This window comes from Callithrix jacchus, chromosome 18 (assembly GCF_049354715.1).
Source record: "Callithrix jacchus isolate 240 chromosome 18, calJac240_pri, whole genome shotgun sequence".
Classification (NCBI taxonomy): Eukaryota; Metazoa; Chordata; class Mammalia; order Primates; family Cebidae; genus Callithrix; species Callithrix jacchus.
The window spans coordinates 30,135,258-30,161,930 of record NC_133519.1 but is presented as its reverse complement, the minus strand read 5'-3'; the positions used below and the strand labels follow the sequence as shown (position 1 = coordinate 30,161,930).

General features: G+C 36.3%; 1 protein-coding gene, 1 long non-coding RNA gene and 1 pseudogene across 6 annotated transcripts in view; all 3 read left to right on the top strand.

Annotated features, from left to right (window-relative positions):
- The window catches only part of SUCO (SUN domain containing ossification factor), a 76,574-nt gene extending 63,325 nt beyond the window's left edge, over positions 1-13,249 (top strand). For 2 of the 4 annotated variants that reach the window (XR_013529531.1, XR_004736671.3), the window contains 6 exons: positions 599-703; positions 2,551-2,705; positions 3,217-3,308; positions 3,576-3,666; positions 9,869-9,924; positions 11,250-13,249. Coding sequence is in view for 2 of the 4 variants with exons in the window: in XM_035280272.3 (XP_035136163.2) it covers positions 599-703; positions 2,551-2,705; positions 3,217-3,308; positions 9,869-9,924; positions 11,250-11,693 (852 nt within the window). In the remaining 2 variants the exon portion in view is untranslated. The remainder of the gene's footprint in view (positions 1-598; positions 704-2,550; positions 2,706-3,216; positions 3,309-3,575; positions 3,667-9,868; positions 9,925-11,249) is intronic. The other 2 variants (XM_035280272.3, XM_035280271.3) reach the window with 1 other exon arrangement.
- A 5,374-nt stretch (positions 13,250-18,623) lies between these two features.
- The window catches only part of LOC144580262 (uncharacterized), a 29,267-nt gene continuing 21,217 nt past the window's right edge, over positions 18,624-26,673 (top strand). For both annotated transcript variants that reach the window (XR_013529534.1, XR_013529533.1), the window contains exons 1-2: positions 18,624-18,762; positions 22,367-22,468. This is a non-coding gene — a long non-coding RNA (uncharacterized LOC144580262). The remainder of the gene's footprint in view (positions 18,763-22,366; positions 22,469-26,673) is intronic.
- Positions 19,460-19,969, top strand: LOC108588947 (ubiquitin-ribosomal protein eS31 fusion protein pseudogene; annotated as a pseudogene).

Below are 26,673 nucleotides of genomic sequence, written 5' to 3'. Positions count from 1 at the left end.
TAAAAGTTTCTAAAATTTGGTGCTGCCTAAGAAAAAAGGAAAGATAATTTCTTTCATTCATGATATTTTAGCATTGATTAGATGAACAACCATAGATATTTCATTATGTACCATCCTAAGTTCCAACATAATATGCTATGAAAGAAATTTTTAAGAAATGGTTTTGAGCCTACTTTATAACCAAAACCATTCTTCAGAAAATTTTCAATTTGTCTTTGTGCCAACTGCTTTGTTTTAAAAACACTAAGGGACTTTTAAAATATTTCTGGTTATATGCTAGTTTATATATATGGAACCTATGTTAATTTGAAAGTATTTTATCAACTTCTGTTAGGCAGTATTTCAAATGTAGCAGTGAGTGACAAAAAAATAATAATAATAATTCTTGTTGGGGAGGGTTAGACATAGTCCCACATTCTTGAAGTGTTTTGTTTATTTCTAAAATTTCTGTTCAAAGTTTACAATACTTATTGAGATTCCTGTTATTACATTTGTTTTGGAATAACTTAATGGTTTTTTAAGATTGTTTTACTTCAATTTATGAAGTTCATAGTTTGTAGTTTATATTCAAAGAAAAATAATTGTTTTTAAATCATAGGATCAGCGGCAAACTGAAGCCATTCAGTTGCTACAGGCACAGCTGAGCAACATGACACAGCTTGTTTCAAATTTATCAACAACAGTAGCAGAATTGAAACGGGAGGTAATTGTTACTGCTGGTATTGTGAGACCCAATGCATGTATAGAGATTATCATAAAGGCAGGCTTGTTAACAAGAACATGGAACCTAAAACTTTGACCAAACACAATTGTCATTTAGAGGGAACTTTTTCAAAAACCAGAATGTGGCATTTTTAAGTTTTGGAAATAAATTAATTATCATAGTCTTTTGTAAAATATGGCTTTCATAATTTAGGTCATACCTATGATATAGGTATAAAACTTCTAGCAGGCCTTTTGTAAACATTGATAGTAGCAACACATACTTCATTTTCCATTAAAAAAGATTATAAAGTTGCTTAACAAAGTAAAAATGTCATTGATTTAAAAAGTATTTATTGAGCATCTAGTATATGTGAAGTGTGAGCTGTACAGTCCTAGGTTGTGGCATACGGTAGTGAATAGTCCCTGGCCTCACAGGGTTTATGACCTGGGGGAGGGGTAGAATACACATAGTAAATAAATATATGATAATTTCTCCTAGTGATACATACTGTGAAAAAAATTAAATGTGTTTGCATAGGGTGGTGGTGGTAAGGGATGCTGCTTTAGTTAAGGTGATCTTGAAGGCTTATCTGAGGAGATGGTATTAGAACTAAGTGCTCAAGAGGAGTTAGCAACCACACATTGCCTGGAATGATAACAAACCTGTTTCTAGCAGAACTAGGGCAACGGACTGGAGAGTAGAAACAGCATGATGTATTTGAGGGCAGAAAGAAAGCTAATATGGCTGGAGAAGTGAAGCTGAGAAATGGGTTCAGGATATTGGCAGAAGCCTGGTCATGTAGGACTTTGTAGACGATTTAGAGTCTGAATTTTATTTGAATCATTGTATCATTGGAAAGTATTAAGAAGTGATACGGATCATGTCATTAATGCTTAGCACTTTGAGAAACTCTCCACTTGTTGCTCTGTGGAGAATTACCTGTTGGGGAACAGCAGGAGCAGAAGCAGATAGGAAACCAGTTAAGAGGTGATTGCAGGCCAGGCACAATGGTGTATGCCTGTAATCCCAGCACTTTGGGAGGCCAAGGCAGTCAGATCATTCAAGATCAGGAGTTGGAGACCAGCCTGGCCCACATGATGAAAGCCCATCTCTAAAAATACAAGAAAATTAGCTGGGTGTGGTGGCATGTGCCTGTAATCCCAGCTACTTGGGAGGCTGAGGCAGTAGAATTACTTTGAACCTGGGAGGCAGAGGTTGCAGTCAGTGAAGGTCTCTGGGCAACAGAGCAAGATTCTGTCTCCAAAAAAAAAAAAAAAAAAAAAGAAAGAAAGAAAAAACAGGTAATTGAGTAGCCTGGATGAAGTGATGTTGACTAGGATTTTGAAAGTGAAAAATAGTGTAAACTTGCTGAATTCAGAATATTTTTAAGTTGTAGAAGAATATGCCTTGAGGAATTAAGGTTGATCTCCAAGTTTTGGGTGTAAATAACTAGGTGGTTGCTAGTTCGTTTTTATAAGATAGAAAGACTGAATGAAAGCACAATTATTTTTCCTCCCTGAGGAGAAGATAGTGTAAACGGAAAGACAGATGTGACAAAATGTTAACAGTTGAACAATTGGTGAGATAGATAAAAGCATAAATATGTTTATTGTTTTATTTCTAAAACTTTCCATAGGTTTCACTCCTATAGAAAGAATTGCAATGCTGGAAAGAATTTTTTTTCAATGTCATAGTTTATTTTCAAAGAACATGCCCTGCATTTCTGGTCTTTGAAGCACATTAAAAAAATGTTTAAAATGATTTCTCCTTTGAATTTTAGATACCCTTATATTTTTCCTAATATGATTTCCTATGATTATGATTTCATCCTCTTCTCATCTCAGGTTTCAGATCGTCAAAGCTATCTTCTCATATCTTTGGTTCTTTGTGTTATTTTGGGACTGATGCTTTGTATGCAGCGTTGTCGAAACACTTCTCAATTTGATGGAGATTATATTTCAAAACTTCCTAAAAGTAATCAGTATCCAAGCCCTAAAAGGTAATGTCAGCATTATATTTCACAATTTTATTTTTTTACTATTTTCTATATATTTTTGAGAAATTTTAAGCAAATAAAGGGAGACTGAGGTAATTCCTTTCCCTGTATGATTATCTTGAAACCAAAATGTTAAAAACATCATTGGATAGTGAGATCTTCCTGTGCCTAACATGGCTGTGTAGACTATAATAAAGAAAACACTAATAGTAAGTACATGAAACCCTTGAAATACTTGGTTGAGAAAGTTTCTCAAATGTGGAATTCAAAGGAGGAAGAGAATACATATTTTAATACAGTACCTTTTCTAAAAGGTATTTAGAAAATTTAAAGATCTCTGTAGACAGACATCTTTAAATTTTTTTTTTTTACCTGTATTAGCAGTAACTGGAGTATTAGAGTTAGTCTTGCATGGTAAGCACAGTTCTCATAACCTCTGTTTAGCCTCAACAAAAGAGTAAATTATATGTACTTTGCTTGTTGCAACCAATATGTATTTTTCTTAACATGTTAGGTGTTTCTCTTCCTATGATGATATGAATTTGAAAAGAAGAACTTCATTCCCACTCATCAGATCCAAGTCTCTACAGTTAACTGGCAAAGAAGGTAGATTTTTGAGGATATATAATATGTATATATAAACATGAAACTGGCTTCTGGCATAAAGATAATGTCAGTGTTGTGTTCATAACCATCTGCAATAAAAGATGGATATGAGTAGCCTTTGTCTTTGTACTGTGTCAAAGCCACTTTATCATTTTCACATTTTTTTCTGTCTTTGGTCCTAAAAGCCCAGAGGGTAGGGAGGGGGGCTTAGTTTAATTATGGTAACTTAGTTTGCACATGCTCCTGTTTAGAAGTATTTCTTTTTAGAAAGGGTTGTTTGAGAAAGTTCAACAGATATGGAAAACCTGAATGTGCTCCCATAGCATCCTGTGCTTTTCTGCCTCCTCTTCTTTTACAGGTAGGACCCCTTTTGTCTCTAGGACTGTGAGGTACTTTATGAACAAAAATCTGGTCTCTTTTTTTTTCCCCCCCAGAATCTATGATTAGGTTCTGTTTTCTAACACTAAATACTTACATTTAAGTGAATGGATATGTGCTAAGGGGATATTTTCCTGTTTCAGTATCTTGTAATTAATGCTTATTAAGAGAATTAGAAATTTGTTTTCATACTGATATTAAAATAAATTAATTACATATTTCATTTAGCAGTGGTTTCTTAATAATCATTGGTTGTTTCCCCTTTCTTTAGGATTTAGGAACTGAGTACCATGTTTCAATTGAATAAATTATTCAAGTAATCATTCATGGGCTTCACTAGTTTATTATCACAAGCTTTACAGACTTAACCCATTACATGTGTGTTAAGTAAGACTAGCAAATATCTTCTTCCTCCTTGTTTTTTCTTTTTCTTTTGGTTGATATGTCTTTTTATAAGTGAAAATTTTAATTTAAGTATTACATACAAGAAAATATTATATATGTAAAACTTAATGAATTTTCACAAACCGAATATAGCTGTGTAAACAACGCCTAAATTAAGTAGAACATTAGTACCTCAAAAACCTTCTTGTGTTCTTTTACTCACTGCCAATCCTTTCTCAGAGTAGCCACTTTCTGAGGCTGACTATTGTGAGATTCACCATGCCATTGACTATAGTCAATTGTTTATTTTTGTTCCTTACAGTATTTCATTATATACATATATTATACATTATTCATTTACATTTATATTATTTTCATTTTGAGGTTGTTACCTATTTTTTGGTAAACACATATGTGCATTTCTGTTGGGTATATACTATAAATGGGATTGGTGGATCATAGGGTATGTGTATGTTCAGCTTTAGCAAATACTGTCACACAGTTTTCCAGACTGTTATATGAATTTGTTCTTCTATCAGCTGCATATGAGAGTTACAGTTTCTCCACATTCTAAACATTCCTTATTTGAGGTATACTCACGCAATTAGGAAATTAGATTTTTACTTCTCAGCATTTCTAATCTTAAGTGAAATCATGACTATCTTATTTCTTTTCTCTTTATCTAGTTTTTTAGGGCCAAATAGAGTAGCTATTTGTACCTGATAATAGCATTACTTCTATTTTAAACAACAATGTCATTTGGTTTATCTTTAGAAGTAAAGAAAGTTGAGTAGAGTAGGTAGGAGACTGACTTTAGTCCTGATTCTACCAATAGTTAATTCATTTCTTCTATTGTTTGATACATTCTCTTCTTTTTTTTGAGACAGAGTCTTGCTCTGTCACCCAGGCTGGGATGCAGTGGCACGATCTCTGTTCACTGTAACCTCTGCCTCCCAGGTTCAAGTGATTCTCCTGCCTCAGCCTCCCGAGTAGCTGGGATTGCAGGCACTTGCCACCACGCCTGGCTAATTTTTGTATTCTTAGTAGACATGGGGTTTCACCATGTTGGCCAGGCTGGTCTCGAACTCTTTGACCTCATGATCTACCCGCCTCGGCCTCCCAAAGTGCTGGGATTGCTGGCATGAGCTACATGCCCAGCAATAAGTTCTCTTCTTATGGCACTTATCATAGTATGCTTTGATTTTACCTATTTTTACTTGCCTTATTTTCACTTCTAAGCTCTGTGGAGAGACCATGTCTTTTTTTATTGTGATAAAAAACATAAAATTTATCATTTTAACAGTTTTTAAGGGCACAGTTCATTAATATTAAGTATATTTATATTGTTGTGAAACAGATCTTCGGAATGTTTTCATCTTGCAAATCTAAACTCTGTTCACTAACCAATTCCCCTTTTCTCCCTCCATCAGTCCCTGGCAACCACTATTCTATTTTCTGTTTCTCTGAATTTAACTACTTTCGATACCCCATACAAGTGGACTCATACAGTATTTGTATTTGTGTGATTGGCTTATTTCACTCAATATAATGTCCTCAAGGTTTATTTATATTATAGCATGTGACAGAATTTTTTTCCTCTTAAAGAGTGAATAATAGTAAATCCACTGTATTTATATACCACATTTTCTTTATCCATTCATCTATAAGTAGACATTTGATTTTACCTATTTTTAGGTAAAAATTGCTTCCCCTCTTGGCCGTTGTGTGAGTAGTGCTGCTCGGGGGTATACAGATACCTCTTTGGAACCTTGCTTTCTGTTCTTTTAGCTATATACTTGGAAGTGGGATTGCTAGATCATCTGATAGTTCATATTTTAATTTTTACCAAATCTCCGTAGTGTTTTCCGTAGTGACAGCACCATTTTACAATCTCACCAACAACTCATAAGCATTCCAGTTTTTAATAGTAGTAATCCTAATGGGTGTGAGGTGATGTCTCATGGTTTTGATTTGCATTGCTCTGATGATCAGTGATGTCCAGCATATTTTCAGTATGCTTGTTGGCCATTCGTATATCTTCTTTAGAAAAATGTGTTTCCAGGTCCTTTGCCCATTTTTTAGTTGGATCGTTTGATTTTTTTTGTTGTTGAGTTCAGGGAATTCTTTATAACTCCCATTCTGTATTATAACCCCTATTAGATAATATGATTTGCGAATATTTTCCCTCATCCTTTAGGTTGCTTTTTCACTCTTTTGATTGTCTTCTTTATGTACAATTTTTAAGTTCAATGAAGTCCCATTTGTCTATTGTGTTATTGTTGCCTGTACTTTTGGGTCATATCTAGGAAATCATTGTCAAGTTCAAGGTCATGAAGCTTCTCCCCATGTTTTATTCTAGGACTTCTATAGATTTTATAGGTCTTTAATCTATTTTGTGTTAATTTTTGTATATAGTATAAGATAAAGGCCTGGTTTCATTCTTTTGAATGTGAATATTCAGTTTTCTAAGTACCATTTGTTGAAGAGACTGTCCTTTTCCCATTGAGTGGTCTTGGTACCCTTCTTAAAAATGATTCAACCATGTTCATGAGGGCTTGTCTCTGGGTTCTTTATTTTGTTACGCTGGTGTATTTGTGTTTATGCCAGTACTCTACTACTTTGATTACTGTAGCTTTGTAATGTGTGTTGAAATTTGGAAGTGTTGAGTTATCTAACTTTGTTCTTTCTAAAATTATTTTCCTTATTTAGGTCTCTTGAGATTTTATGTGAATTTTAGGGTGAACTTTCTATATAAGCAATGTTGTTTTCCTAGTTCACTTGCAGATTATTTTGGATTTTCAGTGAATACAGGTACAAATACTGAGAAAAAAGACAGTTTTGTTTCTTCCTTTGCAGTCCTGATAGCTTTTATTTCCTTTGCTTTCTTAACTGTCTTGGCTTGCATTTTCAGCAGTGTTAAATAGAAGTAATTGACAAGTATCTTTGTCTTGTTCCCAAAGGGAAAACTTGCACTGTTTTACTGCTAAGGTTATATTTGTCATAGTTGTTTTGTGGAATTTTTAGTATGTATTTTGTCATTATGTATTACCTATTATCATAGGTATTTTATAGATTTTTAATGTTAGATTTTATTTCCATTTTATGTCATGAACATGAATTATATTGATTTTCTAATGTTAAAATTTAATTGTATTTTTAGTACCACTTGGTCATGATATATATGTCTGTGGATTCTGTACTGCATGTATTATTTTTATATAATTTGTTAGATAATTATGTAGGAATTTTGCATCTATGTGAATAAGATTGGCATGTAATATTTTCTCATGTTGAGTTTTGATATGTAAGGCTTGTAAAAATTAAATGGGCAGGGTTATCCAATTTTTTGTCTTTTTTTTTTCCCCCTTCCTTGCCTTCATTAAGATTTTTTGTTGGGGAGGAAGTAAATATGCCCTTTTACTGCCATTAAGTTGGAAGTTGTGTGTTGGTTCTGTTCTTTTACTAGTTACCCTAAAAGTCACAAGTATTAATGCCTACCAAAGTCTCAAGTTCATTAATACTTTTATCTTCTCCTGAACAATACAGAGATCTTAAAACTCTTATTTTTCCCCAGCCATATTTATATGTTACTGTTCTTATATATTTTAATTCTATTTTTCTGCTTAACTTTAATTCAACTAGGTATTATTTCTTTTTATACTTAATATTCATTAAATTTACCCACATGTTTACTCATTTCTTTATTCTTCAGAGCTTTCATTTGCCATTAGTTAGAACTGAAATACTAATCTCCTCTTTTTTTTTCTTTGTCATTTTGAGATTTGTGGCTCTTTGGAGCTCTGGATTGGTAGGTTTCTTTTATTGGTACTAAGAAATTCTCAACCATCATTTTTTCCTCCCAAATATTCCCTGTGCCCCAGTGTCTTTTAGTTTCTTGTATTTAATTAAATGTGCTACTTCTCCCTGTATCTTCCCTGTCTTGTAAACTACTCTGTCTTTTTGACTTTTTGAGGTGTATTGTAGATGATATCTTCTGATATGCTTCCAGGCCAGCAGTCTTGCTATTCCTAAATTTATTCATTGAGTTTTCAGTTTCAGTTATTTTTTCCATTTCGAGGAATTCTTTTTGTATTTTTTAAAAGTCCAGGTCTGTTTTTTTTCTTGTTACATGTTTCCTGAAGGTATTTTCAAGCTTATTTTTTAGACATATTAAGCATAATTGTCTTTACAGTTTGTGTTTGATAATTATAATATCTTAAATTTTTGTGAATCTGTTCATTGTCTTTGTAAGGTGTGTTGTGTCTTTGTGTGCTAGTTTTTCTCTTTGAAAAATTATCTGTAGGGAGAATTTGAGGCCTAGAATATAGCTTCTTATTTGAGAGGGAATGTGTGTGTCTGTTAAACATTCTTGTAATACCTTACATTCATGACTTGAGGTTTGTTGGGCCACCAGGTGATGAGAATTTGGACTGCAAGTTCATGCATGACTTCATTCTTTCCCTGAGGTTATAGTTAGTCCTTTGCAGTCTCAGCTTACTGTACGCAGGGAGGTGGTATCTTATTATACTAAACTTTGGGTGGACCCTAGGACCTGATTTCTGATCAGGCCCTTATGGTACCATCAGAACCAAAGTTCATATATTCTTGTGTTGGCAAATGTTCTCAGGGCAAAAATGACGTTTGTTTTCCACTTGACTGTCTGGGTTCCCACTTTCTTTCAGTTTTAGCCTAGGTATTACTTTCTTAGAAGCTCTTCAATGCTTTTAGTGATTAAAAAAACAAAACAAAACACGTTGTTACTTACTTGCTTTCATTGGAGAGGTTGACTATTTCTAGAAATAGATGTCATTCTGTTTCTAAAAATAGACATCATTAAAAAAATTAAGATTAGTAATCTGATAGAAATGACTATTTAGAGGAATGTTTTGATATTTTCATATATTTGATGACTTTCTAATCTCTGGAATATAATGTAAAAATTATAATTCATTGAATTGTGATATTAATAAATTTCTCAGACATGAAGCTTTTATAGTGAATTTGCTATGAATAAACTTTTGTCTGTGTCAGCCTTAAATTGTTTACTTTTAGTGTATTGAATAGGACTAAAGTCTCATAGCCTCTTTTTTATGTGTGTTTATTTTGTCAGTGTTGGGGTAGGGTAGGGAAATATCTGGAATCTGCTTAGAGTAATGAAATCTTAAGAACTTTGGGCTAAAACTAATCTAATTTATTCACTATGCCAGAAATGTTCATTATTGCCTAGGAATATATACTGAATGTTCTAGCTGTTTTTAGATATTGGATTTTATAGTTTTGATCATAGTAATAAACAGAGAAAAATATGTTAGATCTCTTTTTATGTTTACTTCTCTAACTGGCTTCCAAACATGGTCACAACTACTTGTTGCACATTGTTAATCCACCTTTCTGACACAGTTTAGGGGCTAATCTTTTAGGGAAGTATTCAGATGATCTGCGGGTTTGGTGTTAGCTTACCCAGGAATGTTTCTTTTCTCATCAGGTAAAAGAGTGGGGCTGGGCCTCAAAAAAGATCTTTATTGTGTTGGTTGATAACCAGCTACTAGTTAAAAACTTAAGGAAGTGTAGTTATTCGAAGACTACCAGTCAAGTACAGGAATCATATCATCTTTCACTTTGCCTTTTTCTGCTTACGAATTAAAATGCATAGATATATAGTTAACCTGATAGTAATTCGTTGGTTCTATTACTAGAGGATGATAACTAAGGAATGATTTTTTTCTTTTTTAGTGTTTAATTATAGCAAATAATTCCAGTTTACATTTTACATGCTTTTTTTTTTTTTTTACTTACAGTAGACCCAAATGATTTGTATATTGTAGAACCCCTCAAGTTTTCTCCAGAAAAGAAGGTAATTGTTTATTTCTTTTTAAGTTTGTTGCCATGTTTTGTGATATTAACTGAAGAGGTTGAAAGGCTTAAGGTAATTACCTTTACATAGTCCTTAACTGAATCTTTATTTTATCTCATGGTAATGGTGTAAATAAATATTTATAGAGGTCAGCAAGCTGTGACCCACAGGCCATATGTAGTCTACTTGATATGGGCCATGAGCCAAGATAGGTTTTCTCATTTTTAAAGAATGATGAAATAAAACAGAACAACATGCACGAGAAAAAATATGTGACCTGCAAAGACTAAAATATTTACTATCTGACCATTTATAAAAAACATTTGTTGATCTTTGGATGATTGTCATTATTTATTACCTAATGTATGCCAAGCACAGAGCATGCACCATTCCTTTAATCCTCGCCACAACCTGAAGATGATGTTATCCTCATTTTTTTTTTAAATGAAAAAACAGAAAATTGGAATTACTTAGGTTTTTTTGGCTTCAGAGTCTTTGCTTTTTCATTTTACCTTTCAAATTAAGTTATACCAATTTTAATTAGTAGTATTTACATTTAGGTGAAAGAAAGAACTTGGGCTTTGTAGGCAAATAGCCTAAGATTCAATCTCACCCTGGCTACTTACTACATCCTAACTTAGGAACTAAGCCTCTGAACATTGCTTTTTTCATTTAAGAATCAAGGATGACTGGCACAAGAACAGAAAACCAAACACCACATATTGTCACTCATAGGCGGATGTTGAACAATGAGAGCATGTAGACTCAGGGAGAGGAGCATCACACACTGGGACAGTTGGGGGTTGCTAGGGGAGGGACAGCGAGGGGTGAGGAGGGATAACATGGGGAGAAATGCCAGATATAGTCAAAGGGGGAATAGAGGCAGCAAACCACCTGGTTATGTATGCACCTATGCAACAACCCTGCATGAGCTGCGCATGTACCCCAGAACCTAAAGTAAAATAAAAAAAAAGAATCAAGGATGAAATACTCACCTTTCAGGGTTAATAACTACCAGAATACATGAAAGCAACCTGTATGATATATGGCACATAGTAAATATTCAGTATTAGTATCACTCCCTAAACCTATATTCTTAGGTAGCCCCTAAGCAATATAAGGAATTTGATTCAGTAATATATACCAAATGGGAAGGTGATGGTAATATCTATATAGAACGTAACAGTGTGTTCTGTGCTGTTTAAAATACTGTTTTACTTTTTACCAGGAGGTGGCACTTTTCTCTATTAGCTCAGCTCTCTAGATGTTTGATAAGGTTACTATGGGAAATATCATTACTAACTTTTCTTTTACTTATGTTATAGAAGAAGCGCTGCAAGTACAAAATTGAAAAAATTGAGACCATAAAGCCTGCAGAACCGTTGCACCCCATAGCCAACGGAGACATTAAAGGAAGGAAGCCCTTTACGAACCAGAGAGATTTTTCTAATATGGGAGAAGTTTATCACTCTTCTTATAAAGGTCCTCCATCTGAAGGAAGCTCAGAAACTTCATCACAGTCAGAAGAGTCCTATTTTTGTGGCATTTCAGCTTGCACAAGTCTGTGCAATGGACAGTCTCAAAAGACAAAAACTGAGAAGAGGGCTTTAAAACGAAGGCGATCTAAAGTCCAAGACCAAGGAAAATTGATAAAAACTCTAATACAGACTAAGTCAGGATCATTGCCGAGCCTGCATGACATAATCAAAGGAAACAAAGAGATCACCGTGGGAACATTTGGTGTTACAGCAGTCTCGGGACATATCTAAAATTAATTGAACTTTTCATACTGAAGACTTTTTTGTTGTTGTTCTTCGAAGAACAGTCTGTGATATTTGAAGGGTTTGAGGAGGGAGAAAATATTAATGGGAAAGGTATTCAGAAATTATGATTTCTGCGTTTTTAAAAAGTAGATGGGATTGTGTCAATCTTGGTTAATGAGCTCCAGTTTTACAAAGCTGATCACTTCCTATAAGAACAATGGTAGACATTTTATAAAGATGTTTTTTCACAAGATTAATTACTGAGACAAAGTAATTTGGAAGCCCAGTTCCTTAGTTGGGATAGGAATGAAAACCTAAACCTCTTCCTTTAGCTTTGTTCCTATTTCTTGCACCTTCCCATATTTATGTGCCTTTTGTCTATTTATAATGCCACTGGAAGAGGAGGGAGAACTTTTTCTGTTATTTGATTTCTTTTATAACTTTGTTAGGTTTTTGAAGCTGCAAACACTACAAGGCTTTGAGGGGGTCTGTACCTGAAGCTCAGCAATGTGGGTCAGACAGTGTAAAGATCCTAAAGACTTGCCAACTAGATCTTTGTTTAGCGAACTCACTGGAAATGAATACTCAATGGAATTTTTAAGTCTGTTCTTTTAGGTAAATGGTGATGCTGTTATTATTTTCACCTATTCAGACTGGATTACTTTTTACTTAGTTACTAACTCAGTGAGAAAACCCTACAGGATCGTTTTTTTGCAAACAACTGATATATGCAAACAAATTTTTGACAAATTCACCTTTTAAACACACTTAACCATTTGTGAATATTTTCTTTAGCTTACATTTTAAACATTCACAATAAACACTAACCCTCCAAACTTTCACTATTTTTATTACTGCAAATTTAAAATTTGAAGGTTTGACCAATTAGTACAAGTCTCATATGATATAATCACTGCCTATATACATATGCACAGATCCAGTTAGTGAGTTTGTCAAACTTTGTCTAATTGGCTAAGTCTAAGGGATTATTATTCCTTGATGTTTGTTTCATATTGGCTACAAATGTGCAGAGGTATACATATGTGATGTCGATGTCTGTCTTTTTTTTTTGTCTTCAAAAAATAATTGGCAGCAACTGTATTTGAATAAAATGATTTCTTAGTGTGATTGTATAGTAATGAATGAAAGTGAAACATGTTCTTTTTGAAAGGGAGAGAATTGACCATTTTGTGTTGTGATATTTAAGTTATTAAGCACTTTTAGTAATAACTTTTTAAACTTGTCTAATACCTTTCTTGGGTATTGTTTGTAATGTGACTTATTTAAAGCCTTTTTTGTTTGTTTAAGTTGCTGCTTTAGTTTAACAGCGTGTTTTAGATTATTTACATTTCTTTCCAGTCTGCACAGTTAGCCATTCAGAGCAAGAGAGCCTGATTTTATAGAAGCCCCTTGAAAAGAGGTCCAGATGAGAGCAGAGGTAGGGTGAGAAATTATGTGATCTGTGTGATGTGGAAAGAGAATTTTCAATATGTAACTACGGAGCTGTAGTGCCATTAGAAACTGTGAATTTCCAAATAAATCTGAACACTTGTCTTTATTAATTACTGGCCCTTCTGTCTTTTAAAAAAGAACTCACAAATTATTAATATTTGAACAGACATTTAAGTTTTTGCCATTTTTAAAGCTAAATATAGCAGTATTGCATTTCAGCCAACTGCAAAATGATTATACTTTTACATAAACATTTTGCTCCCTATACGATCACAATTTCACTTTTAACTTTTTCATATATAAATACAGCATAATATTTTACAATTTGAGGTTTATTTTTTCCTCTTTCACATTATAACTACATGAGAAAAAAAGCAAGAAGTGAAAATTGTATTAGATTTGTGCCTATTAAGAAGCAAAAACTTTATAGATACTGATCTATTGGGCTTTTAATGTTCCCTTATGACCAACTTTGTTTTATTTCTTCTAATGTTAAGTAAAGCATTAAAACAGTATGCAATAAGAAGAAACTGTGGGATTGGTAAGAAAGAGGATACAAAGTAAAACAATTCTTTTAATTGGATTTTTTAAAACATTAAAGTTGTGGCTAGCACCTATAATCCTAGCACTTTGGGAAGCCAAGGTCAGCGGATCATTTGAAGTCAGGAGTTCGAGACCAGTCTGACCAACATGGTGAAACCACATCTCTACTAAGAAATAAAAAAAAAAAGCCAGTCATGGGGGCACATGCCTGTGGTCTCTGCTACTCAGGAGGCTGAGGCAGGAGAATTGCTTGAACCCAGGAGGCAGAGGTTGCGGTGAGCTGAGATCATGCCACTGCATTCCAGCCTGGGTGACAGAGTGACAGAGTGAGATTGTTCAAAAAAGAAGGTATGCATACATAAAATTTGAGAAATTAGACAGTTTTATAAGGCTTATAGAGTAAGAACAGAAAATGTTTCTAATCTGTACCATTACACACACACACACACTGGTACCACCTACCTTTCTCCACCAAAGATTTCTTCCCAGTAGCAACCGTTTTTCACTCTCTCTACAGTTACTGAGCTTCCGTTACCTTGCTGCTTATTTTTTCCATTTTTAGATGTGTCCTGTGTTAGAATATACAAACTTGTAGGCATGAACATGAAATAGACATAAACTTGCATTTGTTAATGTAATTGGATAAGTCTATTCAAAATCACACAACAGGGCTACTTAGAAATATTTCATTACTTCAACTGCTTAAAAAACTTTCCAATCAATAAGTTGAATACCATGTACCTTTGCCCAGATTCACGAGTTGCTAATCTTTTTAGTTTTATGTATATGTATTTTATATGTATATTTGTATTATACATATCTTTATACATGTATGTATAAAGATACATATGTGTGTATTATGTGTCTATATATAAAGAAACACAATTTTTGGTGGCCATTTGAAAGTAAGTTGGGACATTATGACCCTTTCTTTACCCGTAAATACTGTAGCATATTTTTTCCTAAAGTAAGGACATTCACTTACGTGACCATAATACCTGTATGATATGTAAGAAAGCTAGTTAACTCCATAATATGTAATACACAATTTATAGTCAGACTTCTCCAGTTGCCCTCGTTTGTTTATTTTGGTCCAGGGTCCAGTCAAGTTTCATTTGGTTGTATTGTCTATTTAATGTCTTAAAAAAAAAGACTTACTTCCTGACTTTGCATATTGTCTTTGCGCAAGGGCCATACTTACTTTGAGTCATCCCAGTTTTGGTGGATGAGTGAGCTGCCCAAGTGAGTCGGAAGAGCTTTTTTGAGTGATGTGTTGATGTTGTCACTGAAATTTTATCCCAACTCACGAGTATTTATGATTAACACATTCTTAAAAATACCCTGTTGGAACATGTATTTAGGACTTATGCATTATACTCCACGTAATCTATATACTTTAAAAATTAATTTTTCAGGCTGGACATGGAGGCTTGCATTTACTGTAATCCCAGCATTTTGGAAAGCTGAGGCAGGATCATTTAAGGTCAAGAGTTCGAGACCAGCCTAGCTAACATGGTGAAATTCCATCTCTACAAAAAATAGCCAAGTGCGGTGGTGCACACCTGTGGTCCCAACTACTCAGGAGGCTGAGGTGGGCGAATCCCTTGAACCCAGGAGGCAGACATTGCAGTGAGTTGAGACCGCTAGGCGGCAGAGTGAGACTCCATCTCAAAAAAAAAATTTTTTTTTAATATCTGTTTACAACAGAGTTTATTACTGCTATGTTGAAGTCATATAGGCTGGGCTACTAAATGTTTCATATTTTTTGACAGGCCTTTAGTGCTACTGGTAGTTATACTACATTTTTTCTAGTGCCTTTATTGATTCTCTTGAACTATTTCAAATTTTCTCCTTAAAACACACACATCTCCCTATTCCTACTGTTAGCGGAGGACCTTCCTATTTCTCTGAGAAAATGCAGAATTAAAGATCTTTTCACAAGCTCCAACCTACCAACTTCTGTTTATATGATCTGCCTTTGCTCCTGTAGCTGTCTCCTTGAAGCCAATGCTCTATTTGTGAACTAGATGGTGTCAACAAAAAAGTTCAACTCTGTAAAATATTTGAAGAGATTTATTGTGAGCCAAATATGAGTTACCGTGGCCAGTGACACAGCCATCAGGAGGTCCTGAGAACATGTGCTCAAGGTGAGTAGGGCACAGCCCGATTTTATATGGTTTTTGGAGACATGAGACATTAATCAAATACATCCAACATTAGTTTGGTTTAGAAAAGCAGGACAACTTGAAGCAGGGGCTTCTAGGCCACAGGTAAATTTAAAATTTTCTGATTGACAATTGGCTGAGTTTGTCTAAGGACCTGAGATCAATAGAAAGGAAATGTTTGCCTGTTTATATGAATATACATATATATACATCTATATATAGTTATTACATATATTAAATACATAGTTTTTACATAGAGCTGTTCTTAGTTATCTATAACTATACACATATATTTAATAATATATAATCTATAATTATTTTATACTATACAATTTATAATTTTAATATTAATGCAAAATAGATTATATATTTAATTATACATTTAATTACATATTGCTATGTAATTAAATATATATAATTTATAATTTATGTTTATATATAGTATGTATAATTATATATAGTATAATAGTATATATGTATATGTAATTAAATATATAGTATATATTTAATTATGTATGCTATATATTTCTACATAAATCTTTCATTATATATAGTAATATGTATACAAATATATGTAATATGTATATATAGTATATATTTTATAGTGTATACATATATGTAATACTTATATATAGTAATAGGTAAATATATAGTATATATTTATTATATTTAATTACATGGTATATATACATATATGTAATATGTGTAATACAGTATATATTTTATAGTGTGTATACATATATATGTAATGTGTATATATAGTATACATTGTAATATGTAAGTATACATAGTATATAATTACTAGATAATTATGTATAGTAGTAGGTTGGTGTAAACTGAATTGTGTTTTTTTGCAATTAAAAGTAATAGTATATAGAATTAATTATAGATTTAATAATATACAGTAATGTATATATAATATACATATATGTATACATTGAAAGTAATGGCAAAAACAGCAATTACTTTTAATGGTTCTGCCCTTGCTTCTAGAGAAAAAATTAAGTGGACCTCATTATTACTTTGGGCACTGTAAGTTATGAAGCAGTCTCAAATTACCTTTTAGAATATGCAGTCCCAGACCAGGCACGGTGGCTCGCTCCTGTAATCCTAACACTTTGGGAGGCCTAAGTGGGTGGATCGCCAGAGGTCAGGAGTTCGAGACCAGCCTGGCCAACATGGTGAAACCTCTACTAAAAATATGAAAAGATAAGCCAGGCATGGGGGCAGGTGCCTATAATTCCAGCTACTCGGGAGGCCAAGGCAGGAAAATCGCTTGAACCCAGAGGGCAGAGGTTGCAGTGAGCCGAGATCACACCAGTTCACTCCAGCCTGGGCAAAAGAGTGAAAAGTCTTAAGGGGGAAAAAAAAGAATATGTAGTCCCAGATAAAAACTAAACTTTCCATTTCATAGTAATTTAGAGCCACATGCTGTTCACAGGTTAAGACCTGAGGCAGATTTGACACCTGGGTGAGTGTGGCTGACATCTTGCTTTTTTGTCCACTCTTTCTCTTCTTGCTTCCTAATTGAAGTTTCAGACACCTCCAGGACTGGAGTAGAAGAAATGGGAAATAAAGGAAGCAAGAGAATTCTGATTTGACTTGTATTGTCATAAGATGGCTTCAGGCTCTCTGGGTCCAGCAGACATGTAAAAATGAATTTTTCCTTCATGGATACTCTTGAGGGTTTTCTCATGAAATCTCTTGCTCAGGTTTTCTCACCTATGTTCCCTTGATATGGATGAAACACTAGTCTCTGGCTTATCAGATATTCTTTACTCAGCTCCAAGGATCCAGTAATACCTCTAGCTTCTTTCTGCTGAGTCCTTATTCCTTCTTCATGCAATCCTATTCGAGAGCACCCAATTTAGCCTCTGCCAAATGGCTCTCGTGTGGTTTATATTTTGTCTCCAGAAAACATGTATTCTTGGCCCACTAACTCTGGGAATGCTGTCCAGTCCCAACATGATAGCAAACCCTTTGTCCATGCATCAGTAGTAAGCAAGCCTGTCTCTCAACTTAAATTTTCTTTTTTTTTTTTTTTGAGACAGAGTTTCGCTCGTTACCCAGGCTGGAGTGCAATGGCGCGATCTCGGCTCATCGCAACCTCCGCCTCCTGGGTTCAGGCAATTCTCCAGCCTCAGCCTCCTGAGTAGCTGGGATTACAGGCGCGCACCACCGTGCCCAGCTAATTTTTTGTATTTTTAGTAGAGACGGGGTTTCACCTTGTTGACCAGGATGGTCTCGATCTCTTGACCTCGTGATCCACCCGCCTTGGCCTCCCAAAGTGCTGGGATTATAGGCGTGAGCCACCACGCCCGGCTCAACTTAAATTTTCTAGGTGGGATTCAGATACCAGTCTCCTGTGTTGCTTTTTCTCCCAACATCGGGGGGCACATATTCCTGGGGGAAGTGATCTTATTCCTAGATTGGGATAAATCTTGGTTAACTTATGTCAGTCACTGCAAATCTATTCTCCTTGCCAGTAACTGTCTTAAGCATGGATTTGTGGTGCAATTCTAGCCAATGAGAAACAGAGAGTTCTGTGGAGAAGGGTGTTTCAGAGAAAAGTTTCTTCCCTCTTATAAAGCATGCTGTAGTAAAAGATGAACTGTTTTCCCCTTCTGGACACTTTCTTATCTGAATGATATGTGTAAATCTCTCACATATAACAGAAGCCTATCTGAGGAACTCCGTCATGGTGAAGATGCAGAGTGGGAAAAGATGTGCCTTTGACATTGCTGAGTCACTGAATGAAGCCGTCCTGGAGCCACTCTACCTTGAGATTCCTTGTTAAATGGAAGAATCGATGCTTATTATGTTTAAGCCATCCCAGTTGGGTTTTGTGTTTCTTGAAGCCACGAGCCTCCCATTTGACAGAGTGATGCTATGTGCTGAGACAATGATAAAACACTGTACGTGTATTCTCCTATTAACGTGTGTGTGTGTGTGTGTGTGTGTGTGTGTGTGTGTGTGTGTGTGATGTTACTGTATCAGTTTAAAGATAGGTAAACTGAAACATAATGCGGTCATAAAGTTAAGAAGTGAAAGAGGTAGGATTTAAACCCCATTTGTCTGACTTCAATGCCCAAGCCCTCAGCCACCGTGCTGTAACACTTCCTGGTGGAGACGTGGCAGGACGCTACCTGAGAATATCTGGGACAGCCCTCTGAGGAATTCAAATGGTGGGATGCTTTGCAGAAGCACCAATTTCTGGCATTAAGCCAGTGGAACTTGTCCCATAAAGTCCTTATTTTGTAGTCAGAGCCTGGTGAGACCTAGAACTCAGAAATGCATTAACTTTATACTTTTGATACCTATTTGGGAAGGAATGCTGCACTTAGTATCTGTCCTCTTAGTTTTACTTTTTAAAAAATTAGTCAAGAAGCTTTCAAAGTGTATTTTCTAATAGAACTTTGGAAAAAAATCATAATGCTCTTTAAACAGATTATGGGTACCAAATTCTTAATGGAAGCATTATTATCAAAAAACAGAGTTAGGTGTCTGCTCTTCGCATGCTCTTGGGCCAGCGTCGTTTGCCTCGTGCATTTGTGTCCTCTGACCTAACCCATCTTTTCCTTATTCTCAGCCTCACATGGGGCTGCCACCAAAATGTAGATTTTAGTGAAAACCCTTACGGGGAAGACCATCACCCTCGAGGTTGAACCCTCGGATATGATAGAAAATGTAAAGGCCAAGATCCAGGATAAGGAAGGAATTCCTCCTGATCAGCGAAGACTGATCTTTGCTGGTAAGCAACTGGAAGATGGATGTACTTTGTCTGACTACAACATTCAGAAGGAGTCTACTTTTCATCTTGTGTTGAGACTTCATGGTGGTGCTAAGAAAAGGAAGAAGAAGTCTTACACCACTCCCAAGAAGAATAAGCACAAGAGAAAGAAGGTTAAGCTGGCTGTCCTGAAATATTGCAAGGTGGATGAGAATGGCAAAATTAGTCGCCTTCGTCGAGAATGCCCTTCTGATGAATGTGGTGCTGGAGTGTTTATGGCAAGCCACTTTGACAGACATTATTGTGGCAAATGTTGTCTGACTTACTGCTTTAACAAACCAGAAGACAAGTAACTGAGTTAATAAAAGACATGAACTAACAAAAAAAAAAAACAGATTTAGTCCGGGGAATTTGGAGTCTCAAGAGAGTTCTTTCAGGTAAACTTAAATAGGAAGTTTTAAGAGAAGATGTCCAACTTAGGGAAAGTGTGCTGAGAATACATATAGATAAGGATATAAAAGTTCTTCTTTAAAAGAGGTGTTTTGTTCCATGAGGCAAAATAAATACTTTATTAATATGATTGATTGGGCAGGGCCTGCCACAGCTCTCAGCCTTAAGGGGTCAGGAAGTCTCTACATTGTCAAGTTCTAAAGTCCAGTCATCAATCAATAGAAATGAACAGGATTTATATTCACAGTAAAGAAAAGTCTTCCCTCCCCAGGAGTAGGCAATCAGAATTCTTATTTATTGGGGTTTATGGAACTTTAAAACAGAAAGTACAAAAATGACTCAAAATCCCCACATGAAACAGAATATTCATTTGAGGGAGCATGAAATGCTAATATACATCAGATCAAAGAGGCTCGATTTAAAAATAACAACTACGAACACAGCAGAGAACGGAAACTGTGGCTCTCTTCACCCTTAGAGTCTCTGATCTCCCCCTAAAACCCCAGAACACCACTCACATGAGCTTTGTTAGCTCAGGTTTATGTGTCTGTGTCCCAGAGCAACTGAGGTTATCACGTTGCTCAGAAATAACTAAAATATTTGTCGCAGGGCCACATTGCCTATCGGAGGCTAGCTGAAGCACATTGTTGTTTGCCTAGTTACAATTATATCAAATAAATAGACTGGGCAATTTAGGGTGCTGATTTTCTTTTCTATGGTCTAGATCAGTTTAGAGCCATCTCTGCTGACTATTTGTGAACATTTAGTAAACCTCTTTGTCTGGGTTTGGTGCTTACTAGATAGAGTCAATCGTATGGAGACTCTGTAAACTGATTCGTAGACTGTCAGTTCTGACAGAGATTATCAGTTAATTCATTTTTGAAAAGTGGTCATGAATTTGTATGGAAATGGTCATGAATTCCATTCTGTAATATTTATGGAAGAGGAGTAGCACAAGTTAAAGATAATTCTTTAAATAAAATGTAAGGAAATGATTTATTGTCCCCAGAATTTCCGCTGAAGAACGTTACAGATGTACAAACTTCCACTGGTATTGAGGCGAGCTGATTTCTCCCCATGTTTGTAATCTGGTGGCTTTCACTGTATGTTTTATAGGTCTCGGACTCTCTGTGGGGCCTAGTAACTGCCAATTATTTGCAATTGATTTAGTGCCCTGAGTTCAAAAAAAGGTCTGAGAAAATTTTTTATTGCTTTACCCATTTCAGAACTTTTCCTCAGCAGCTCAACTCAGTCCTTTAAAATCCTCATAGTCCAATAATATATTCTCCCAATACATACCACCTGAAATGGGGGTAGGGAAGCAGGAGGCCCAGTTTAGGTCATGCTGGGTTGTGTCAAGCCTTTTCCATTTTCCTTCATGGTGGCCTGAAAAGGGAGAAGGTCAGGCCTACCTGCTCTCCTGCTTTATCTGGGCCTGCTTCCATTCCTTGTGAGTGCTGCGTGGACAAGTCCACATGGACACACACGTTTGTGCACATACACACATGCCTTTCAGGAAAAAAAAATCTCATAACTTTTCAAAGACTGTCTAAATATACATTTAGAAAAAAGTATTCTAGCCATCTTCCTCACCTCCAAAATGTCTCTATTCTAACATTTCATTGTGCTCTCATAATGATCACAATTTGCTTATCTGTCTCTCCTCCTGATTAGAACTGAGAAGTTCCCGAAAAATATAGCCCTCGACTAATGCTAAAAGATATGCATAATTCAGCTAAAAGTCATAATCCATGAATTCTTGGAGGTCTCTGTCTGAAATATTAATATTAGCTTGGTGAAAAAGTAGTTGCAATTTTTGCCATTACTTTCAATGGAAAAGCCACAGTTACTTTTGTACCAGCCTAATATCTGCATTTGCAGTTATAAAGCTTCACCATGACCAAATGCTGGTGCTACAGGCAGAAGTGCTTTAGGTGTTATGTGACATGGATAAAACACAGTCCCCCCAATCTCAAGAACTTCATAATCTAGTGAGGAGGGTGGACCAAGAAATGCAAACAAATAGCCACTAATATAATATCATGTTTAAATGCTCTAGCAGTGATATGGCTATAGGAACAAGGAGGGTATAATTCTTCCAGAGGAGGGCAGGTTTCACAGAGAAACTGCCTCTTGTGGTATGTCTTGGAAAAACAAGCAGGAGTTTACCAGGCAACGGAAGCAGTGGTGAGAAACATTGTCAGGGAAGGGTAGGAGTTAGGAGGGGGCAATAGGTGGACATTTTGTCCAGAAAGAGTCTATAGAAACTCAGAGGCATCAAGTGCAGTGAGGTTCATAGTGACAACTGGTCATTGACTAAATTTCAATTTCTTTTCTAGGGAGAAGTCATCAGATTTTTATATCTCCTGTTGGCTTTCTCTCAGCATATGAAGATGTAATTCCTGAGCCACCATCTTGAGTTTTTCTGCTCATGGGGTTTGGTAGGTATGAGGCTTCCAGTTACTCTCTAGCCTTCCCTGTCTTCATGTTTGAGATGATGGCTTACGATTGAGATGATGGCTAGCTGGAACAAGGGGAGCAGTCTTGGGCTATAGTCGTGGATCCTTATGGGATCCTTATTGGTTGTATTCTGATCAACTAAATTAACCTAAAATCTATGGGGACCCTAGGAATTTTAAATTTCTTTCAGGTAAGGAGTGGACAGAAGTGAGTCACTTCCTCTCTTGCTTCATTGCTTTTCTCCGCAGAGCACATAGAAAAAAATCCAAAGTAAATATGAGAAGATCTTAGTTTTAAATAGTATTTAATAATTGACAGGGAGGAAACTAAAGACACAAGTGACCAGGGAGCTTAAGTTCAAAAGTCTGAATCAAGGACAAGATTAATCCTGATAGGTATTTATCTCAGACAATTTCCCTCTTCCATGGCAACTCTCTTACAGAAAAAAGATTTCAGATGAAAGGGGAATTATTTTCCTTAAGTAACATGAGACTGAGAACCCTTGTTGAATCCATTTCTCATTATTCAAAAGGTTTCTCAGATGATGGTGCATGGCCTGTGTTTCAGCATGGGAGGCGAGTATAGTGTAGAATTTGAACATTACTGCCCAAGGATCTGATGAGCCTCTCAGGAGATACTGTCCAAAGCTGGTATTGCTCACTGCACGAAAGCCAGTTAGTCAAGAGACAAGGTGTTGGAGCAAGGAAAGAGACTTATTTTTGGAGACTTATTTTATTTATTAGTTTGGAGAGCCAGCAAGCCAAGAAGACAGACTAATGTCTTAAAGAGCCATCTTAAAGGCATATATCTCAAGCTTCTTTTGATGCTGGGGAAGAGGGAATGAAGGCATATTAAAGTCAGGAGGTGACTGATGACCACAGACACCGAGCATCAGCAGGAGTTCAAGGAGGCTGCAAAACTAATTTATCTTTGGTCAGGTGACAGTGTTCCTATAAATCTTGGTATAACATTGTTACTTGTGCATACACCCTCCTTATCTCCTCGGGAGCTTAGTGTTGGAAAGGGACTATTATCATCCTTGCTTTGAACTATAAACTAAATTCCTGCCACAGTTAGCTTGGCCTACATGCAGGGATGAGCAAAGGTAGTCAGCTTGTGAGGTTAGAAGCAAGATGGAGGCAGTTACGTTAGATTTCTCTCACTATTACAAGGGCCTCTTTGAGAACCACTGGTCTAGGATGGAAGTTCTTAATCTGGACTTAGCAGAGAGTATCTGAGAAACCTGAAATTATTGGCAGAAATTTCAATTTCTTCTTATTTTTGTAGAAGTTTTTTCCAAAAGTCTTATCTTTTTTGGAGTCTTTCATCAATTTAATGAAAGGGTCTGTCACTCCCAAACAGGCTTAAAACCTAGTTTAATACAATGTGTTTCAAGATCTTGCTTCTTTTTTTGGTGGGCAGATAGAGGGTGGGAGAAAAAAAACTGATGGAGTCTCCCTTTGATGTTGTATCACATATCCCTAAAGAGAGACCTACAGGACACAGCAAAAATCACACCAGAGCATTTAAAAAAAAAAAAAACCTGGCAGTTTTCACAATTCTGGCAATAAATCACAAAGTATCCAATGAGGAAGAAATGGGAAGCCAACATCCTCCTCAGAGGCCCACATGTCTACACTAGCTCAGATACAAACAGGACTAGTCCAGGAGTGGGAGGTTTTATGCAGGAACACAGAAGAGTGGCATTGATATGGACAGGAGGCAATACTAGGGAAATACTATGAAGAAAAGGGTAAGATCCCTGGCGGAGCCCTAGCCTCCAGCCTGGACCTGCTACCCAATCTGAGAACATGCATTCCTGGTTTCCTGCCTGAATGTTGTTTTTTCTAAAATCACCCTGTCCCACCCCACCCCCACCCTGTACTCATAAAAACCCCAGGTTCCATTGGCAGAATGGTGGAGTGGCAGGGAGAGAAGAGAAGAAGCAGTCAGACGTTGGAGAGAAGCAGTTTAACTTCAGAGGGATGGCTTGACAGTGGGACCTTGGAGAAGAGTTTGGCTGGTGATGGCCAAACTCCAGGGGAAGACTACCTTCCCATTCCATCCCCTTGCCATCCCATTGAGAGCCATTTTCATTGGCAATAAATTCCTCCACATTTACCATCTTCAATTAGTTCATGTGACCTGATTCCTCCTGGATGCCAGACCAGAACCTGGGTGTGGGTATCAGAGGCTGTCACACTGACCTTCCACCAAGCTATCTAACACTTAAGCCATCCATAGATGGCAAAACTAAAAGAGTACACTGTAATACACACCCTCTAGGGCCTCAGGAGTCTTGGGAAACCCTAGATGTTGCTGTGGACCTGCATGGAGTTCTGCTCTGACTAGTTGCCCAGAAGTGCTCATCCTGGCCTCTCCACCTGCTCACCTGTGTGCTCCCCTTCCAGTGAAGAGTTGAGAGCTGTGGGCTAAGTAAACGAGCCAACCCCTTCACGAGTCCTATAAAGAGGTCAAGAGAACTATCCCGTTTCAGTACAACCAAGTGTGACTATGATAAGAAAAGCTGAAAGAAAGAGAAAAACATGGGGCAAGGCTTACAAAAATGTGACATCTAAGTATAAGGGCTTCTTTTTTAATAGAGGAAGATAACTAAGATAGAAGGACATGGGAAAAGTGACATAATTCACTGATAATAGACAGCAGGAAGAATAATGATGTTCCATATCAGCCTGGGAAGGTAAGAAAGACATCACTATAAGGAACAGAATAACAGCTTTCAAGCTGGTTCAGTGGACAAAATATCTGGAGAATTTCACCAACAGAAAAGATGAGAATAATCTAGGTCACTATTTCTAATTCAAACCTGTGGGAACAAATGTGTTTCAGATTTTTAAAATGTTTTCATTTTAGAAAGGTAATGTCTAGCTCAGGCTGCTATAACAAAGTAACAGAAACTGAGTGCTTAAACAACATACATTTGCTTCTCACAATTCTGGAGGTTGGAAGTCTGAGATCAGGGCGCCAGCAGGGTCAAGTTCTGGTCTATAGATGGCTGGATTCTTGCGGTGACCTCACATGACAGAAAGAGAGCTAACTAGCTGGCCTCTTCTTTCAAGGACACTCATCCCATTCATGAGGGCTCCAACCTTGTAATCTAATTACCTCCTAAAGGCTCTACCTCAAATACAATCATACTGGATTTAGGGTTTCAATATGTGAATTTCGGGGAGACAAAAACATTGCAAATAGCATAGATACACCTTGGATATAACACCCCCAATCTGGATCAGCTCTCCGTGATCAAACTAACATTTGATCAAAATTCACATTTTGAGTTAAATAAATAGTTATTTTTATGTAACTCGTCTTTGTGGCAGATCAGGTTAAATATTGTTACCAAATGGGTTCAGTTTAGGTCTTGCTGCCAAATGACTTATGAAAAACTTCATTTTCAGATATTTTGGTCTAAAAGAATTGGAAGAAGGATTGGTGATCTATCCATATTATAAATATACATACAGATCTCTACAGCTCAACAAATATTAATTAAGTATTTTATTGAATGTCACAGGTAGCTACTAGCTAGAACACGTGTTGCAGGCAGTTAAGGTATTTCCATGAGAGTCATAGGTAAAGAAAGGCAGATTTATTAGAGAAGGTATGAAAATGTATTGCTAGAATGCAATGGGCAGCACAGCAGAGAAGGGGCTGTTTGCAAAGAGGCAGGGACTGGAGGGTAGTTTTATAGGGTTATACTGGAGGGGACTACTTGTGGAACAGAGCGAGGTCATTGTGCCTTTGGGTTGTTTGTGATTAGCCATCTCTCTCTCTCTTTTCTCTTTTCTTTTCTTTTCTTTCTTCTTTTTTTGACAGAGTCTCACTCTATTACCAGGCTGGAATACAGTGGTGCAGTCGCTGTAATAAATAAAATAAAATTCTAAGGATGATTGTTTATTTCTGATGCCTCACACTCTTTCTAGTATACATTTTTTGAAAGCTGCTTATTGTCTCTACATTCAGAGCTGCAAGTTCTAAGTATTCTGGAATAAAATTAGTCTGAGCAAGGTGAACGTAATATAATTAAAAACAAATTTTGGGCCGAGCACGGTGGCTCAAGCCTGTAATCCCAGCACTTTGGGAGGCCGAGGCGGGTGGATCACGAGGTCAACAGATCGAGACCATCCTGGTCAACATGGTGAAACCCCGTCTTTACTAAAAATAC